At 42.8% G+C, this 20145-nt stretch overlaps 1 protein-coding gene across 1 annotated transcript in view; it reads left to right on the top strand.

Annotated features, from left to right (window-relative positions):
- BTBD11 (BTB (POZ) domain containing 11) overlaps nucleotides 1–20145 on the top strand; it is an 87876-nt gene that overhangs the window by 36575 nt on the left and 31156 nt on the right. The window contains exons 4-6 of the mRNA XM_009697459.1: nucleotides 174–326; nucleotides 14286–14451; nucleotides 17883–17972. Coding sequence (XP_009695761.1) covers nucleotides 174–326; nucleotides 14286–14451; nucleotides 17883–17972 — 409 coding nt within the window. The remainder of the gene's footprint in view (nucleotides 1–173; nucleotides 327–14285; nucleotides 14452–17882; nucleotides 17973–20145) is intronic.

The raw sequence follows: 20145 nt of genomic DNA, 5'->3' as shown, positions 1-20145 counted from the left end.
TGAGCCAGTTTGCTCTCCCATGCTTTCGTTTTCCTTGTTTCCTTCTCTCTCTCTCTGTGTATATATATATATTCTCACACATATGCACCCCCCTTCCCCCCACCCTCTCTTTCTGTATACCTGTTATTTTGATGCTAGTGTACTGTAGCATTCATGTCTGTGTGCTTTCCCAGGCCGTTCATTGTGCTGCCTCCCCTGATGGAGTGGATACGGGTTGCCGTGGCTCACGCAGGGCACCGTCGCAGTTTCTCGGTGGACAGCGATGACGTACGGCAGGCAGCGAGGCTCTTATTGCCAGGAGTTGACTGCGAACCTCGACAGTTAAAGTAAGTCCACAAAAAAAAATCGGCTGCTTTCTGCAAAATGTGTCTCTCTTTCCTAGTGACAGCGAGTGAGCAGGCAGGCAGAGGGCTCTGTTATTGCCTTGAGAGATGCATGGATGCTCGGGTTCATCACTGTGTGCGTTGCAAAATCGGCTCATGGTATTTGCTTACATCCATGGATAAGCTGGTTGCATGGTAATAGGTGCCTGAATATCTCACAGCTGGATCGAGCCCATAATCTGCTCATCAGAGCTCATATGGTGGCTTCTTTTTTTTTCTCTTACTATTAAGTTCTACTTGCTAATGAGGGGCTGAAATCTTCTGCTAATTGTCTGCTTTGTGTTGCTTTGCTATAAGATACCAAAATGTAATTGGCACGGCTGCAGATATTTTTCAGGGCTTTGTTTTCAGCATTAATGCTTAAAAGGCACATTTAAACTTATAAGTAAGACTACCTCTTGCAGTAAAATAGTATTTTTCATGCTAATGTCAGTTCAAATTAGTTGTAAATGTCAGCCTAGATAATTTTACTTTTTCATGTATCAGATGTGACCTTTTGGGTTTCTAATGAAGTCTTAAAGTATTTATTACCAGGATATGTTTTTAGTGTCTGTTTTGCCTTATCATTATGTACATGTATAAAAACATGATCTAGGGCTGTTCGGGAGTCAAGAATGTATTTCGTTTTGATTTTCATAAGAAAAGGCATTCTGGATCTGCCAAAGTAGAAATTACTCACTGCTATTACTTCACAAATTTGTACGTAAACTTCTATTTTCAGCAGTCTGCCTCTTCATACAGCAGTAGGTGTATTCTTTCCTGCAACACAGAAAGCAGAGGGGTGATCTACGTGATTAGCTGTGACAACCTGCATTGGAGCAGCTGCCTTCTGTTGACTCTGGCCTTGACACGCTCTTTCACCAGAGAGCATAATACTTTACTTTGAGATCTGCATAGGCATTTTATAGTCACAGCTATTCAATATTTAATTGAAGAAGTATGTTGAATTTCAAAAGCGACATCTTGAGCGTTTCAGATTTCGAATCTTGGCTGTAATTGCTTCCCTTCTGTGTGACCATCTTGGCCCTCATTTCCAGAAGTGCAGCGTTCTGCATCCCTACTGAAATGTCAGGACTTCCAGGTACTATGCACTTTCTGAAGACCTAGCACTTGGTTTTGAAAAGGCACGATTAATTTAATACCTCTTCCAGTATTTAGGTAGGATTGCAAATAAGGCAATAATGTTTCTACTCTGCATCCTCTGTCTTAAAAATTAAGGTAGATACAGTTAGATATCTGTGAATTAAAAAAACTACAATATACCGTTCTTAAAGTTGTATTTTGTCAGTATATATATATATATAAAAAATGCCATCAACTGTTAGACAATTTCCCAGAAGTTTCAAAATCATTTGAAGTTGGGGAGAGCTGTATTATGCTGCAGAAGAATTTAATAATTATGTGGAACAAATCAGCACTTAGTTTAAAGTTGCCATCAAGAACTCATTTCAAAAGGATAGAAGTGATTGTTGTTGTCCTGCTTGTCCTGTAAGTGGGAATGAGCCTGAAGAGCTCAGTCGGGGATTAATCGGATGGGAATGAAAAGAGAAATCATTCCTTAGACAAATTCTGGATTTTAGAGAGACCAGACTTTGCGATGTGCCCTTACTTGACTGCAGAGGCCCAATTCACCCACTGATGTCCCAAAATGACAATCTCGCTCTACTGTGGTGGCAGAGGTCTGCAAATGAGTGCCTGTGTACTTTGGGTTTTATTTTAAGATCTGTGCCTACTGCCGGTGTAGTGCAGCAGGTTCTTTGCATAGCTACAAATCAGACCCCAGCTGCCTGTAATCCTGAGATCAAAGGGAGGACTGTGCTTTTCTGAAGAATAATGTGAGGCATCAGGATGTTAATTTGAAATATTGCAGCCTGTAATTTTTTATTTGTATTCAGTGCAGACCCTCAGCACTTCTTATTTTCACTAAGCCAAGCGCCAACCTTTCATGACTCCCTGTTAGGGAGGGAGTGTTTCCAACAATCAGCTCCTCAGCAAGCATCAGTTCCATAAATGCAAACACTGGGATGGAAGGAAAAATACAACAACATTGCAGGGGATGGCTTTTCAAATAAGCTGTATGATGGATGACAGCTGGAGGATTTTAAATGCAGTTAGCTTGATATATTTTGTGACTTTTATAGAAATGGCTTAATAAGTAGAACCTTGAAACTGGTTCAATTTCTAGGCTTTTCTTAGCAGTCGTCTTTAGTCCCTAAAATATAGAGACCTGAACCCAAAAGTTCCCATGGTCCCATGTGATATTGCATCATTCCACAATGTTGATTCACAACCTGTTGTTGCAAATGCATAAAGCAAAATCAGCTGCCACATTGGAAAAACACGCATAGAGGGAGAGATTGGCAAGATCTCAAAGGCTATGAAGTTCAGGATCCATTCAGATACAAACCAAATGTTCAGTTTCTTATCTGAACTACAGCATGGAGGTCTCCCAGCAGATTCGTGTGACACTTCCCAGCACAGTCACATACTCCAGCAGTGAGGTTCCCTATGGCTGGCTTTGTAAATCATCTCTGCTTTCTTCCTGCCTTTCATTCCAATACTTCCTCTTTTGCTCCCCTCTTCTGATCCTTTTGTAAAAATCCATTGCCTTAATTTCTTGCGATAGTTTCATCCCCTGAAAGAGGAGCTGCTCTTGCTCTGGGTGGAGGAGTGAGGGAAGCTGGAATCAGGCAGGAGCTGCCTGCCTCCTTCCTGATCTCTTTTCATTTTACAGCAGCAGACATGCCAGAAGGTTTCTTCTTCCCCAGCCTTGGGAGACGAGCAGGGATATGAATGTTCACCTTCCCCCAGGAGTGGAAGCTTTAGATAGAGCAGTTGTCTCCACCTTTTGCTATGAGGTAGGTTTCTCAGATGGTTTGACTGCTGGATGCACAACAGCTAGCTAAGATGGAAGCTTGAGTTGTGTCCAAAATATTCTTTGTCACAGTGGGAGACCAGACTTAAATAAAGCCCAGGCCCTATTGGCCCACCTGAGGCAGCTGGATGTAGTCAGTAGAGAGTTGTGTGCACAGTAGCTCTCTGCTGGCATAAATCTAGTGAAGGTGGGTGCTCTGCTCCCTGCTCTAAACCTTTTATTAAAGAAAGCATCAGGGATGAAGGTAGTTTGATGCCAAAAAGGGGCACAGTGGTAAAAACTGTGTTGACCTACCTTTCTGCTGCTATAAGGTAGCGTCACTTCTCAGTCTGCACTGCATCTGGCTGGCTGCAAACAGATGCTTGGTTTTGGCTGCTTTTCATCATCACATCTGCAAGGGGGGGGTACCTTTCCCCTTGCTCCACCTGAACACAAGAAGCTCTCTGCATGCCTTTCCTTCCTCCATTCTGTGGGATGTTTGTTTAAAACAAAAAAATCCCAATATGTTAGGCATGTGGTGGGGATGATTGCTGATGGATGACTACATCTGGGGACTGGAGGCTGATGGCAGAGAAACAGAGCAAGGGAGGAACATCCTGTATTGCTCAGCACAAAGGCTGCTGTGCTTTTTATCAGGGTCAGTGGCTTCATTTCTGGTTGCAATATACCATGGCAATCCTGAAGGATGTAAAGGCAGTGGAACAATCTGACCCGAGAGAGGTGGTAATGTCACGTGGGGGACTGTTACTTGGTCACTTCTACACCTGGCTGGATAAAGGGCTATTTTCGGGCCATTCAGAGGTTAAAAGAAGGATAGAGTTTGGGGTGTGAGAGTGTGTGTGTGTGTGTATGTATTTGTTCTGATACCCAGAAGCAGCAAAAATTGAAGAAAAATCCACAGTCTCAGAGATGTGAGTGCCATTCCTCTCTACAAAGAGCAATTCCCATGTGTTTGAAGTATTTTCTTCTACCCTCAGCATTGCCTCAGACTTCTTTGATTCCAAGTCATCCCTGTCTAGTTTCTCTGGGAAAGCTGCTTTTCCTGGACGTTTCTGGGCTCGAAAAGCAGCCCCCTTAACCCTGAGAAGGGCTCTGTGGTTTGCTGAAGGGAATCAGTTGGGTATCATCTTCACTCCTGATACTTCCAGTGATGCAGGAGGAAGCATTTCAGGAGATCCCAGCTTGCACTGTCCAAGGGTGGGGTTCTGGCTCCTGAACCCCAAATGTCCCAGCTTGGATATCTGATCCCCAGCTTGGATGGGGGAGGAATGCCCTGCAGGCTTGCTGACCTAGCCCACATCAAGGGACCTTCTGGGCATCTGAATGAAGAGGAACACCGAATGTGTCCCCATGGCACCAAGATCCTCTAGAAGCATTGTCCATGAGGCTGGGCATTTCTCTGCAGCCGTGGGGGTGTCTGAAATCCCTCTCGTGCTCATTAGTCCCCTGTCCCCTTGCCCAGCAGGCTGCAAAGCTCCTGGCTGGGATTTGGAGGAGAAGCAGAGTTCAGTCATCTTGAGGAGTGCTTTCTTCTTATCCACAGATGAGTAGTCTCATGCCTTTTTCTTGAACAGTGGAGAAGCGAGATTGCTCCCTGTGGCATTCATTACTGTCCACCACAGCCACACACTGGAGGCAGGTGCCACGCTGTGGCAGGAGGAGCCTGGGACAATTCTCTAAAGAGATCTGAAGTCCTTTTTGGCAGCTGTACCCAAAGGGCAGTGATGGGAAACGGCATTTTTGCTGTCGGGCTCCTTACAGGTGGAGTACCCCAGGGGCCTGTCGTCTTCTTGGCCCATCCCATATTGACATACCACCTGTGGAGACCTCTCAGGCTTTGGTACCACCAGGGTGCCCATGAGAAGCATCAGTCCCTTGTTTGCAGTCTCTGGCTGTTGGGGGAACCCTGGGGGACAGAACTAGGCAGTGGGGTTTGCAGGCCGTCCTGGCTGGTGCGGTCAGAGCCCCCCCTTACGTTCCAGTCAAATTTAGTTGGAGGTGGCAGCGTTGCTGCTGGGCAAGGCAGAGCTGGCGAGAGCAGGAGCTGGTGTGACAGGGCCTGTACCTGTGCACAGATGGAGGGAGCCATAACTTGATCCCCTTTAATCACTTACTCATACACTTCAGCAGCATTCCGGAGTTATGGCTGGGTTTCCGAAGGGTGCTGGGCTCCTGTATAGTGAACACAGGAAACATCCCTTTTCTTCTCTCCCTGGCTGTGAGTGTGGGTCCTATCTCTGCTCTTGAACATGGGCATGCATTTTTTTTTCGTCTCTTCTTGGGATGCAGAGGTAAAATCGGTATCTATAACTACTGGCTTTGAGGAGGTGCCTGTGAGAGGTGTGCATCAGTGCTGACAGAGGCCATCACCCAAGAAGCTAAGTGAATACTTTGCCTCTATTTTCAGGAAGAAAACCCTGGGGGAGGAGGAAAAATAAATAATAGCAACAAGGTTATGAGAGTGGAAAAACAGTAATCAAAAGGAGAGCAAATTATGCAACTTAATGCACTGAAATTGGGGTGCCCAGATAACCTCTATTGCAGCAGTGAGAAAGAGCTGCCTCACAAAATCAGAGGGTCAGAAGGAAATATTTTTAACAAAGCCCAGAGTGGTGCCATAACTCTAAGGATTAATAATAGTAATGCCCAGTGTTTGAAAAGGATGAAAAATGATCCAAGGAAAATTCCAGGCTGTTAGTGCAAGGCCTTCAAATGTTTTTTCAAGCAAAGACTGATTAAAGACATGTTGAGGGAAAAATGGGATACAATGTGACACAGATTTTCTAAAGATAGATCTTGCCAGACTAATCTAATAACTTTTTGATAAGATAACTGATTTTCTACCCCAAGGAAATTCAGTAGACTTCATCTGTTTGGACTTGAGTGAACGATTTCATGCAATCCATGCAGGGAGCTATTAGTTAAGATGGAGAAGATGGGGGTTAGTAAAGGAATTGCAAAGTGAGCGGGGGCTGGCTTCAAGAGAGGTGGCAAGGGCTGGGTTGGCAGCGATGGGGTTACAAGCAGAGTTCTTCAGCTCTCACTCTTAAGAACTGATCTTTTTTAATTTGCAGAAAGGGTTTTGGCACAAATCTTAGCAGTGTGCTCATGAAGTTAAAATTTGCTGATGCCATGATGCTGAGAGGCATTGTCCTGACAAGGGAAGCTTGGGAAATCATCCAGGAAAAAGTGGATGACCTTGAGGACTGGGACAAAAGCAATGAGATGAAGTGCAGTTTTCCACAAATGGAAGGCAAACATGTGGAGATTAATTAGAAGAATACATACTGCAGTGTATATGTGACATAGACACTATATATGCAGTATAATATATACTATGTTGGGAGCTGAGTATTGGAAAGGTGGTGGAAAAGACTGTAGAGCAGTATTTCGTCTCAGAGTGATTGTAAACCGCAAAAGTGGATTTTCCCTCAGCCATGAAAAAAGCAAATGCATTTTGAGGATGCATCAGGAGAGGTATTTCCAGTAGAAGTGGGAAAATATTGGTGCCTCTGTATGTGAAAGTGGTAGGAAGTGATGTGGAATTGCGAATCCTATGTCCAGGTCAAGAAAATATTCACATTGGACCAGGGAGAGAGAAATGGGCTGGGGTGGTTTGAGTTTTGACAAAATGTTCTTATGGAGGAAGACGAGAAGAAAGGGGCTCATTCAGCTGAGCAGAGTGGGGGCTGAGGGAACACGTGACTCTTCTCCAGAAATACATCAGGAGTAAACACCACGGAAGGAAAAATATACTAGTTAAAGGGCAGTGCAGACATGGGAATATGTGAATATTACAAGTCATGAGTAAGTTCAAACTGAAAGTGTAGATGGATCCAAGCCTTGTTGCAGCATAGGACTGGGTTGATTAACCCTCCAGTCCCATATGCTCCCACAGCCTTTGCCCTGTCACAGCCTTACCCAGGGCTCCAAATTGAATTTACAGCTCTGATCCAGAAAGATCTCTGGGCAAATGCAGTGTCTGAGTGCATTTGAAAACCTGTCTTTAATTGAAAATCAGTCCTAATTTCCAATTAGCCTTGGCCTGAGAATATCTAAGTCTGCTTTTCTGTCTGGGACCATCTCTCTTAATAAAGGCTCTCTAGGAAAACAGGATTATCAACCACAAGTGTGAAGCTTATTTAACATAAGAGCATCCTTGGCTCATTCTAGAGCATTTTCTGAAGACTGTGGAAATGGAAAAATGCAGCAAGGTAAAGGGAAGATGTGTTATTTTGTTCTTTCAGAGCGGTCTATACCATTTGCCGTGTCATCTTAGTACTGTACTACACATATGCAATTCTAACTTGAAAGTGAAAGAGGAAGAGTTGCATTTAATGTTTTATTTATGGAAATCCTGTGCTTGTACTAGAGCATGAAAATATAAATAGACTTTAATAAATAGAGATTTGAAGGCAGAAAAATATTTCCACTGCTCTTTGGTCTCTCTTAAAATGTGCTGGGTAAGGGGCTGAGTTTCTGGAGAGGGAGAGAGGGTAGAAGATTGCTAAGAAATTCTGCTGTTTAATTAGATACAATCGCTTTTAAGTAGAGACGGTTGGTGTTTGCGTAGCTCCTTGAATGTCCTTATTCTTCCTTCAAATTTTCACTAAGCCTTTAACACCAGCCATGGCTATTGCTGTAATTAGACACAAAAATGCCAAACCAGTGAGCAGTAGCAAACAAGCTACTTGACAAAATCTAACAGTCCCTTGGGGCAGATGGTGCCAGTGGATGAAGGAGATTTTATTACTTAAAAGGTAGAGCATGGGTTTCCTTAGGTGAATCTCAACCTCTTCTGCCAACTGGCTGCTTGAAAACAACAGCAATAAATTAGTGAAGAGGAGGCCGTTGTCCTCATGTTCTCCTTCACTTTTAGGGGAGAACACACTTGTATTTTTACAGGCTTTAGGATCCAGCCTTCTTGGGTTTTTCCCATTGCGAGCAAGTTCATTACTGTTTCATATGCTCTGTCTCTATACACATTCCTGAATATAATAATCAGGATACATATAAAATATCATCTTGACTCATTAGTGAAGACTTGTTTAGTTGAAAGATGAATCTGTGCCCAAATTTTCCTATGGTATGTTGGCCTTGTTCAAAATCTGAAGTCAGATTCAATTTTGAACACGATTCCTGGCCTATATACATGGGACTATAATTTTAAGAGTGTTTTGAAATATAGATTTGGGTCTTGATTTGATAGTCACATCACTTTTTAAAATGTATTTTCCACTACCTGTAACCAATTTATTCTCAGGCCTTTGATAAGAATAAGAAGTTGGATAATAAATATCCAGAGTACTTTTTTTTTTCTTCTCTTAATTTGGCTCCTGGTTAAAGTAAATGGAGATATTTTATGTCTGAGTTAAAAAGTAGTGCTCTTCATCACTTTGATCAACATGTTTGTGCTGATGTTTCCCTCTCTCCAAAACTGAAAGTGCGAATAATTGTCTGAATATAGTATTTATATTGCAGTCCTATGAATATCAGCATTGTAGTGCCTTTTAAAGCACCATATTGGAAAAAAGAGTGCTTGCAAATCTAAATCAAATCGTCTGTTGCTCCTGCTATTGCCGTTTGTGTTTGTAGTCTCACTGAAGAGCCCCAGGCAAGGAACAGGACCCTTTTGTGCTACAGGCTGTGCATACCCAGATCAAAACTGTGATCCCTGACCCCAAGAAATTCAGCATTGCAAATGTATGTATATTACTGGCTAAAATATGACTCCTTCCAGACTTGCAACCAGCTGAACTATAATTTCTGTCTCAAAACCTCATTCATATTTAGGACAGAGACAGACTGAGTAAACTCCACAGAGTTAAAAAGATGGACTTAATTAATAGATTATCATTCTTTTAATTGAAAGGGCTGGCAATTGAGTCCCTGGTGGACAAACAAGGTTTTGGGGCTTGGCTATCAGGATGATCTATTAATTTCAGTGGAGGGGAACGTTTCTCCTGCTGCTTGTCACAGTCTGCACTCCATTTCTTTTAAATCAACTATTAGCATGCTATGCCAGCACGTGTAGCTTAGAACATGATTAAGATGTTCCTGCTTCTTTTCTGGTAACATTTACAGAACATTTTTTTTTTTTTTTTAATTGTCCACTACTGACTATAGCAATAATCCCCTCCCAAAGAACAAATAATTAAAAAGCTATGTAATAAGAGAGCTGCTGCGTCTACCAGTTACGATGGAAACACTTTGCCTTTGAATCATCCGTTTTCCCAAATGTATTCAATCCATGAGTAACTTATTAAAGATCCACACAGACTCTATCTTAGCCAGTCTGAAAAAAAACACCCTTGCATTTAAACTGTTGCTGTAGAAGTGCTGCATTATATTTTCATAATGTGAGTTTGGGAAAAGATAAAAATAATTTCCTGTGTTGCTAGGACCCATTATAAGTGAAGAAGATTATCTTTGATTCCTTTCAGAGGTTTGAGTATTTTGGATTACGATAGTGTGTCATGGTCACCGTGCAGCATTGGACAGTGACCATTTACAAATAATTAATGTTAACATGGCATTCCCCATATAAAACCACAATAAAGTTAATTATGTACAGTGGCAGCACTGTGGTAATCTTGAAGATATCTGCTGTAGAAACAATATTTGCGAGGAATTAAAAGAGCACTTGGACAAAATTGTATTGCATTATAAGTTAAAAAATGTGGTTGCAGCTTTGCTACAAATATAAAATCAGGAAGATTTCGCTTGTTTCTAATTTTCTTTTTACTGATAAAGGTAATTGTTTGCTTGAGTAAAGGTAGAGAGGGACCAGTTTGGGAGTTCTCAGGCTGTGTGATTGAAGCCCTGAATTAGAGGGGTGGAGTTGCTGTTGAGCACACGGACTGTGATCAGTGTATGTTATTAATTCAAGCATATTATTTCTCAGTTCTGGGAGTGGGAGCACGTGTACAGTGGTGGCGGTGCCAAGGAGCCTGCCCAGCTCCACGGGTTGCTAAACAGGGAAATCCAGAATGGGCTCAGGCTTTTGAGTGAGGTTATCACCCTCAGAGGATGCTGGTCAGCCCTGCCTTTGTCACTGTGTCACCTCTGGGGGATCTCGAAGTTCACCTGACCCAGCCAGCATCCAGGGTGGTAATGTCCTGCCATCCTCAGAACGTCCCTAGGGAAAAGAAGGGGAGAAGAACATTGGCCCCCTGTGGTCTTCTGCTCCTTCCATCAGCTTTCCCTGCCCCTTCAATGAAAAAACACCTTTTCTGCAGGGTGAGGTCTTGGGGAAGGGTTGAACTGTGTGAGTGTTGGCAGCTAGCAGAATCTGGCAACAAACCAAGGTGGCCTTGGAGGGGACATCGCACCGTGGGGCTCCTGTCAGCTTCCTGTGCGTTTGGAAAGATCACAAGGGCTTTTTGGCAGAAGGGCTGTGAACTGACTGTGCAGCTGAGGAGGTTTCCAGCTCTGTTTGCGCTTACGCTGGCTTCCCTTGCTTTGCAGGCACAGTTTCACAACTCTGAAAAGTGACCCTATATATTTAGCTGACTTAACCGTTCCTTGTCAGCCTCATTTTTCAAGCTTCTTCCCATCCCTTTCCCACCTCGTCGTAGCTTGTCAGTGTATTTGTTGCGGTCCAAAGCTTAAGAAGTCTGGAGCGAGTCAAGCCTGGATGCCTATTCCCTTCCTCTTTTTTTATCTTGCATCCTTTAATATTTGTGATTCTCGATGGTGTCCGTGATGGAGGAGCATCCTCTTATACAGTGTAATATGAAGCAGAGACCCTCTCCTCCTGTTGGAATCAACGTTATGCAGTTAATGGTATGAAAGAGCACTTGGGAGAAAATGCAGTGCTGTGATGGCTTAGGCTTGATTTTTGATGGATTTGGTTTTTTTTATTTTATTTTTCAGTTTTCATTTTGAAACACGACTGCTTGGTCTGCCTGCTGTACTGTCTTCCCAGTTGGCTTTCTCCAGTGTTGAAAGTGATGCTGTATTCTCCTATTCTGTACTTGTAGTTCCTGATCATTTTTGATCTGTCTCTTCACTGCTTTTTATCTGTGCATGTTAAATCTTCTTTTCCTTAACTCATTCATCTCTTTGGCTTTTCGAGATGTTGCTACACTGTCTCTTCTGAAGCATCCTCCGTTCTTTTCCCTTGCGTCATGCTCTTGTTTTATTAAACTCCCCAGTTTGATCGCTATCTGTTTTATTAGTCAACATATGACAATGGTGGCACCAACAATGATCTATGTCAAATTTTGCCATGTAGTTTCTTTTGCTATGTCCCATAAATTGGGGCTGTAACTCACTCATGATGGGTCATTTTTGGAGTATAAAAAGGTAGCAGGCCACTGGTTGTGATACTAAGTTGTGGTTTCTTGCTTTGTGGCACTTGGTCTGGATCACGTCTCGACAGTGCCGGTTTCCTAGCAGCCGTGCAGCCCCGGCACTCCTCTGCATCCGTGTTATTGATGCAGTGTTTGTGCAGCTATAGCATCCTGGAGCCCTTGGACCAAGATCCTTATGCCCCCAGCTGATTGAGGAGCACTAATTTGCTGATACCCAGTATCAGCAGTAATTAATAAGTCCCCTTCCTTGGCTATAGTAAGCAGGTGAACTGACGTGCTTCTAGGGGATCAGAGCCAACTCATGGAGGAGTTACTTATGGAGAAGTAAGTAACTTCTGAACCCATGCCAGAGCAGAGATCTGGGCAGCCTGTGCAGGATTGGTGGGATAGGTCCTTGTTCCTCCTTCCTCCCTTGTGTAGGTATGCAACCCAGGTCAAAATCGGTCTTTTTTTTCAAGAGGAGATCATCAGCTATCGTTCTGCATGCACCGAGCTGGGCTGACGTCAGTGAAGCTCTGCCTGTTTCTGCTAGCACTAAGTTTGACCCATTTTACTCAGAGTGTATGTTATATACTTCAGTACAAATGATGAAGCAGTGACTTAACACAGGCAGTGATTCATAGTGGCAGACTATTCTGCAGTCCTCAGAGGATGTCTAGATCTTTCCAAAGCTGCACTTTGCCGAAGAACCACCTCGTTTTCAGCCCAGGATCATCTGGAAATGACCAGCTGCAGCTGGGAGGTCCAGACTCCCCCTCCGTGCACCAAAACCCCCACCACCTAACTTCTGAGCATGCTTTATCTTTGCCGTATGTTAAAAGAGGGCACAGATGATCTCTGGCATCTCATGCTATGGGGATAACAGGTACCAAATGTTGTTGTAGCTCTTGTGTCAAAATGTGCCATATGATGTGAACGTGTTAAACCGCAATTGCTCCCATGGATCTTGGTGTCATTGAGCTCAGCCCTGCATATCTGTGCTGGTTTTGCTTTTTCCTTAAACTGGCTCAGAAACTACTGCAGAAAACCCAGCCTTGCTATGCATTGCTTTCTTCATCTCTGTTGTAGGCATATTACTGGTGCAGAATCTGTTATTGCTGTTAGGGTATATCTGTTGTGACCGAGTATTGTGCATTAATCTTACAGCATACTGTTGTGATCGAGCATCATCCTTGTTCCCTTGAATAATGATACTCCAAGCATACCTTGTTTGCATTCTTAGGACATAACTTTTTAGCAGTCAAAACCCAAACTGAGCACATAGAATGAACATGAACAAAATATCTGTTGTCTTCCAGACTGGTCAGGGCCCAGCACAGCAGAGAGAAAACTTGAGCTCAGATGCCAGTTTCAGTACTAAGTCCTGCAGAAGCTTTGATCAAAATACTTTATATTTTCCATCTCACTTTCCTTCCTCTGTTGAAAGAGAAAGAGCGGTAGCTATTACTACATACCACTGCTTCTATATAAACAGCATAGTCGTTGCATATTGCTGTTAAATATTAAGCAGTGTTATATATTTTATAAAGCTTTGATAAAGCACTTTGAAGATGAAATTTAAATGATAATGGTGTGCTGTTTATACTTTTGGTTTGCTGCATTTTTTTACATATGAAATAACAGAAAGCAAATATTTGATGTATATTTGACTTCTTCACTTTTGATCTTTATTTTGTTTTTTATTCATAAGTAGCCCCTCATTTTCTGACCTCACATTTTTTGAGAACGAAAGTGATGTTTTTCCAAACAGTCATTTATCCAAGTTCACACCAAAAGCACTCTGGATTTGGACTCCACCCTCTGCCTCAGACACTCCTCAGCATGAAAGAAAAGCAAATCTGTCTTTTAATAACGTGAAACCAAGTTGGATAAACATCAGATTTGAATTGCTAGCTCTCTCTGGAGCTGTAGATTTACATTGTGGCTAAATAACTCCTAGCCCTTCTTCCATTTGAAATGGATATCTTGAGCAGTTTACAGTTTGGAGATCTTTTGAATAAGACCTTAAAAGAGTAACATCTGATCTGTTAGATGCAGCTAGCAGGGAATTGTGGTCTTTTTGCCATGATTAGCTGGCAAGATTGCCTTCTTCCTGATCGCATGGTGCCCTGATCTACAGGTGGCCCTCCTTGAGCAGGGGAGTTGGACCAGGTAACCTCCAGAGGTCCCTTCCAACCCCTGCCAGTCTGGGATTCTGCAACTTGCACTTTCTGCTGCAAAAAGGCTTCCCTGTTACTGGGGCTGTGCTGGTAACATCCTTGAAGGCTTTTGGAGTGACATTGTTTTCTCTTTGTTGTATTGTCAGTGATTATACATCCATTTGATGTAAGTTCAAAGCTTTCTGAAGCCACTGAAACTTTTCAGAGATCAGGGGGACTGGATAACCTCACCATGAGGAGAGAAAACTTGTGGTGAGAATGTGTTGTGCATTGCTTAAACAGAGAAACAAAATCAAGTGAAAACTGTGTGCTTTTTTGCCCCATCTTTTATAAAATGTATAACTTGTCCCATGAAAGATAGACCAAGGGCAGTCTCCATTAGCTTGCATTAGCATTTCCCATTCAGCACTTCCCTTGAGCATACAGGTCAAAGGAGAACGAATGTGTGCATGACCTACATCCTTCAAAGGTAGGGCGAAGTATTATTTTCCTAGAGACAGTGAGGCCTGTCCTCTGATTGTCCTCTGAAGGAGTTTATTTCTCATGTCCACAGAATCGACGACTGTTTTTGTGCCTCTCGGAAACTGGATGCAGTTGCCACTGAAGCAAAGTTCAAGCAGGACCTGGGTTTCCGGATGCTCAACTGTGGCCGAACAGATCTGGTTAAACAAGCCATATCCTTGCTGGGGCCGGATGGGATTAACAGCATGAGTGAACAGGTATCGAGATAGATGCATAAAGAAGCAACTGTGAAATGCGAGAGTTTTGTCTGCTTATCATACAAAATGAGCCCCAGCTTTCAGCTAAACATAGACAGGACCTTAATGCTTTTCCTGCATTACTTTGCATTGATTTAAAGCACTGCCAGACGAACATCTATGTTAAGTTTGGTCTTTTCGAGTTGTATTGCTTTGTTAGCACTGAGGTAACAGCATGAGGGCGAAGGCATCCCCTGAAATCTTAACAGTGAACTGAGTTGAGTGAAGTCGGAAGAAGATCCCAAGAGAGGTTAGCGCTGATCTGAATACTTAAAAATGCTTCAGTGCCATGAACAGTGGTGTGCGGCAGGGCTTTGTGAGGTGAACATCTTTCCACTGAACGCTGCCCTGGGATCTGCAATGCATTTCACGTGCACCACCAAACCCCCAGCAGGAAATGATTAATTGCTGGCACTCTTTAATTGAGTTCAGCCTGGTTTGAACTGGCCTTTCAGATGTGAAAGTACCTCTGCAGTGTTATGCCTCCCTTGGTCATTATGGCCAACATCCACCAGTTGAGGACCTTAAATTTCCCTGGAGTTACACCTCCATGAGGCTGGTGATTGTGTCTGGGGATAAACCTGCCTCTGCAGCTACCTACTGGCAGCAGTCTGTTGGACTATGATGCTCACAAAGGTGGTTCCTCCTTCCCTGGAGGAAACAATGGCTATGGATACTACCATTTCCTTTTGAAATAGAGTCCCCTGAATTTTCTGGTGCCCTTGATGAAGGTGTCAGTGCACATTTCCAGAGCTGTGCCATCCTCTTTGGCAGAAGGCAGGTGGCTGCTGCCCCTGAGGTGATTGCTTGGGACAGGAGCTGGACTATTAGTGGGTTTAGGTCTTCTGAGATGAAAGCTGCCCCAGGAATGTGAGTTATGTTGCTGTTCAGTAGCCTCAGTCTGAGTCAATATTATGGATTTGTTTGAAAAAAGTTTTAGAAGATGGCAGTACTCCCCAAAATAAAATAGTATCAGAATGCTTATTCCAAGGTTCATAGATTATACTTTTTAAAGTTATTATTTTAAGTTAGTCTGAACCTGGAAACTTTTCACAGCATATTTCCTCTGTCCTCCAGGCTGAAACCTGGGAACATTCTGGCTTGATTCATCAAAGTACCTAATCATATGCTTAACTCTGAACAGATGCTTACATCCTATTTGAGTGAAAGTTAAGCCTGTGCTTAAATGCTTCGCTGGATCAAACATCCCACATCTTGCAGGACAGAGCCCGAAGTCATACAAGGCCGAAAGAGAGTAATTTTTTATTTTGCCAAAAGCCAAATGCCCTTTGTGTTGATTGTACACGTTGTTACCATGTTCCTGTGTGTGTGTCGAACACTAATGATGGGCTCATTAAAAATCCATTCCTCCCACTGCAAAGACAGGGGGCTGAGCGATGCTGCAGCTCAAGGCTGGGCTGCAGAGCGAGCCTGGGGGGGACTGGCAAAAGCAGTAGGGACAGCAGTGCAAGGGAAGGGGAGGTTAGAAACCTCATTAACTCTTTAAAAGCCTGATACTGCAGCAAGACATTCTGGGCCCCTTTTAGTCAGTGCTAAGTCCTTCAGCTTCAGCAGGGCCAAAATATCCCATGTGGTCCCCAGGCAGACCCTGTGCTCTGGGCGTTGCTGCGGGTTCTTTGCTGTGGCTGCCCACATGATGCATCTTGCAGTTGCGAACCCTGGCACCGAGTTTTTAAATTCTTTTCTTCAGATCTGATTAGACCCCTTTTGCTAAACACTTGATTTAATTATCGAATGACACCACTTACAGAAATTGAAAAAATAGTTGAAGGAACATGTATTTAATTTTAAACTGCCATCCCATCCCCATGTTTTAAGACCCAATCACAGATTTTTGTAATTCTCATGGTCCTCTTTGTTCCCGTAGTGTTTATTGACTGCCAAAGGAAATGTTTTGCCACTGACTGTAGCTGAAGTAGTTTCAAATTCTCTTTGCAAGTAACTTCAAGTCACCCAAGAACTCTCCTTGCCTGGGGTCAACTTGTTTTTTCTTAATAATGGCATAAGAGCCCAAATGCCTATTCCCTTACTTTGTATCTCCAGAAGTACACAGCAGATCCTTCCCTTACTCCTGTGAAATGCTCAGTGTGCTTCAGGGGGGATCTAAGTACCTTGCAGGGACAAATCTTAATTTATATTTCCTCTGCAAGAGCAGCCCTTCCATACATAAGCACCCACTACCTTCAGCCCTATGTGCAAACAGGAAAAATGGGGTAGTTCAGCAAAAATAGTGGTACTGGGCTCTTTCTAGGAAGAGTGGTGTCATGGCTCTGTGTCTGGCCATGCAGGGCACCTCTAGTTTCTCTGAAAATAACTGCACTTCACAGCAGCATTCAGGTTAAACAGCAAACAGGCTGTCATCTGACAGCAAATTTACTAGGGACCTCGAGGTAGGCTATAAACATGCATCAGAGGTAGCTGCGTGCTGTGGTAGATTTACTGCAAAACAACTGGTGGCTGTTGATCAACACCCCCTACTGTATTTAATAAGCAGCTTTTTCTATTATAATTTACGGTAGATTTAATGATTTTTTTTTTTTTCTGGTTTCATCTGGACTCATTACCACAGCCACAGTAATACTTATCTTAAGGGAAATTGTGATCAGCCACAGCAGGTATTTTGGATTAATACAAATTGCATTGTGGTGGTTCTGTAGCGAAGGGTCACTTAATCTACTTTTCATCCAAACAAGGCCATGTTTTCCTAGAGCCAACAACTTGCAACAATGATGTCTGGCATTTCATTTAAAATTAAGTAGTTGTTTGCTAGGGAGTGCTATACAAAGCCTTTACATTTCCAGCCCCTTAGAGTATCTGTGTTGAAAAAGCTGTGCCTAAATCTAACCTATCTTAAGAGGAGCTTGGGATGTTTTTAAAGGCTCTTTCAGTAATTAAAAAGTTAGATTTTATGAAATTATGATCATAGAAGACTGAATAAGAATTATTATCTTTTTAAAATACCAGTGGAAATACGGTTGCTTTGATAAAAACATTTCTGTACTGGGATCCCAAAGACAAAGATACTCAGTTTAGTATATGAAGATGGAGGTGAGGCTGACAAGCTTAGTTTCAATCACCACTCTGAGGATAACATTAAAAAAACGCAAAACAAAACAAAACACCTAAAAAAAAAAAAACAGACCAAAAAACCCCAAACCAGTCCACACAAATGACAGCAAAAATGGAGATTTTGCAAAAATGGTTGGCTTTTTCTAGTCTGAGGGGCATGTCTGTAATGGAGGTAATGGCTTTCATTAAACACATACTGTTAGTCTTGATGATATATACTTAAATAATTGTTTAAAAAATCAAAGAGAGTTCTGTGTTAAATTTGTCAATTCCTTTGTTTTTTAACTCCAAAAAATGACTAGGGTATGACTCCACTGATGTATGCTTGTGTCAGGGGTGATGAGGCTATGGTGCAGATGCTGCTAGATGCTGGAGCAGATCTGAATGCTGAGGTGAGGACTTTTTGTTGATTGTATCTTTGTTCTGTTATTTGTTTACATTTTAAACTACCCCCTGAAACCGTAGCAGAGGGAAAATCCCAAGAATTAAAAAAAAGAAATTTGTCTTATCCTGGACAGCAGCACTTGAAATGAATAGTGAAATCAAACTGCATTAGGTTAACATTGGGATTCACCGCACAGAAGGGGTCAAGTCATTGGACTTACCCCACAGGTAATATTGATTTAGTTGTGTTTGCATGCTGCAAATGAATACAGGCATTAGCACTAGCATGGAGCAGAGCTCTAACAATGTTGGAAGGACTCCCTGAATCTCAGCTGAGTTAAAATGAAGAGGGTAAAAGAAATATGCATCTGATAACCTGCCAAAGCTCAAGCATTTCTATGAATTGGGATGTTCCAGCTAAGCATCCCCAGCACACAAGTGCAATGTAGGTTCCACTCTTTTGTTTTACAAAGTGCCTTGGGCTAAAAACTGTTGGATGAGGAGCTTGAAGAGTCTAGAATATAAATGTCTATTTGATGAATGCACATCACAAACTTACACAATCTGTCCACCAAACTGATTGTGGTCCAACTCTGTACAATGCAGGTATGTACATTTTTAAAGAGCCGTTTGAAAATCCATGAAAGAATTATTTGTTAATGATTCCAGTTTCAATTTGTTGAGATCATGAGTAAATTAAGCTGTCTGCTTCACTTATCTGTGTTCCATCTGTTCTGTTTGGACTTGAGCGAGCTGATAAATTGTAGTCACTGCCTTCAGCCAGACGTTTTACACTTTTAAAAATTCTAATTTAAAAGTAAAAATGGATGTCACCTGTAAGAGACTGATAGTCATTACTATCCGATTGCTGTTTGGTGGTTTATGTGAAATCAGCTGATGATTTCAGTTCCCCAGATTGAAGCACACCACCCTCAAGAGCTGGTGATAATTGAATACTCAAACCCTTCTTAGCACTCTCGATAGGCACAGCAAAGACTGGATGGGAATGGATACTGAGCTCTCCTTTAACCCTGCCTGTGGCTTAGAGGTGAGATGGCTCTTAGGACAAGTTTTCATTAGGAGCAGTCTTTCCAATTGCTTCAGTAATCTTCCAGACTTGAACCAAATGCAGATTTAAACAGTTTTGTCTTCCTGAAACTGCTGACATCTGAGAGAACAGCTCCAGTGAGGAATGTGAACCTCTCCGATTCATTTCTGTAGAGTGTTTGCTCTAAAATCAAATGAAAACACTTTGGGACAAGAACTGTGAATAATTATGGTGTGCAATTATAAGATGATTTGTGCACGCCACAACCAACTGTGCAAATTGGGCAATTACGGCAAAAAAAAGGCAAATCAACCATGAACAAAAATAAATACTCTTGTCAGGTGCCTGCATCATTTTCCTCCTTTCACTTTGCAAATCAGTTATATATATATGTTTCCAAAAGTAGCCTCAAATGCTGGGTGCCTCCCTTTTTGATTGCCCATCTTTAGCGAAAATGGACTCATTTCCAGATGTGCTGAGAAGCTGCAATTTGCTCTGGAGTCAGTGGGACCTGTAGCTGCTCAGCAAATCTCAACTGAGGCCTTAAAAGCCTAGTCAACCGCAGGTCTTCTGCAAACACCGTGTCAACTGGAAAGAACTCTAACCAAAAAAAAAAAAGGAGCAAGGGAGTTAAAATGACTTCATTTTCTTTGCCGCTTGCCGTGGGCTGCCCCGAACAGTGGTGGGAATCCATGCTTGAGGAGGAGCTGGATGCATGCTCTAAACCATGATCCTGCCCATCCTCACCCTCCGCTGCTCTTGCTCCCCAGCCTAAACCCCAAGGCTCGAGCTGCTCGATCCTTTTCCTTCCGAGTAAAGCCAGACCCAAAGAAGCCCCGTGCCTTCGCTCAGAGGCCAGCACACTTCTCCTGTTGCACTTTGAGCTTTCTCTTTGGCAAATCTGGGTGATAACAGCCAGGTGCTGGTGCAGATCCACTCCTCGGGCAAGCTGCGGGATCTGCATGGGCTCTTCAGATTTTGCCCTCATCCTTGTCCTTGGGACTGGGGGCCTGATCATATGCTTCTGGCAAAACACTGCATGTGGCGCTTGGAAATGCGAGCTGCTAATGCAACCGAGCATTTAATAACTGGCCCTGCTCCCCTACATGGATAAAAGTACTTCAGACAAGGTA

This window comes from Cariama cristata, unplaced genomic scaffold (assembly GCF_000690535.1).
Source record: "Cariama cristata isolate BGI_N322 unplaced genomic scaffold, ASM69053v1 scaffold16833, whole genome shotgun sequence".
NCBI lineage: Eukaryota > Metazoa > Chordata > Aves > Cariamiformes > Cariamidae > Cariama > Cariama cristata.
Note: the sequence above shows the minus strand (reverse complement) of the source record. Positions and strands in the feature narration are given on the sequence as shown.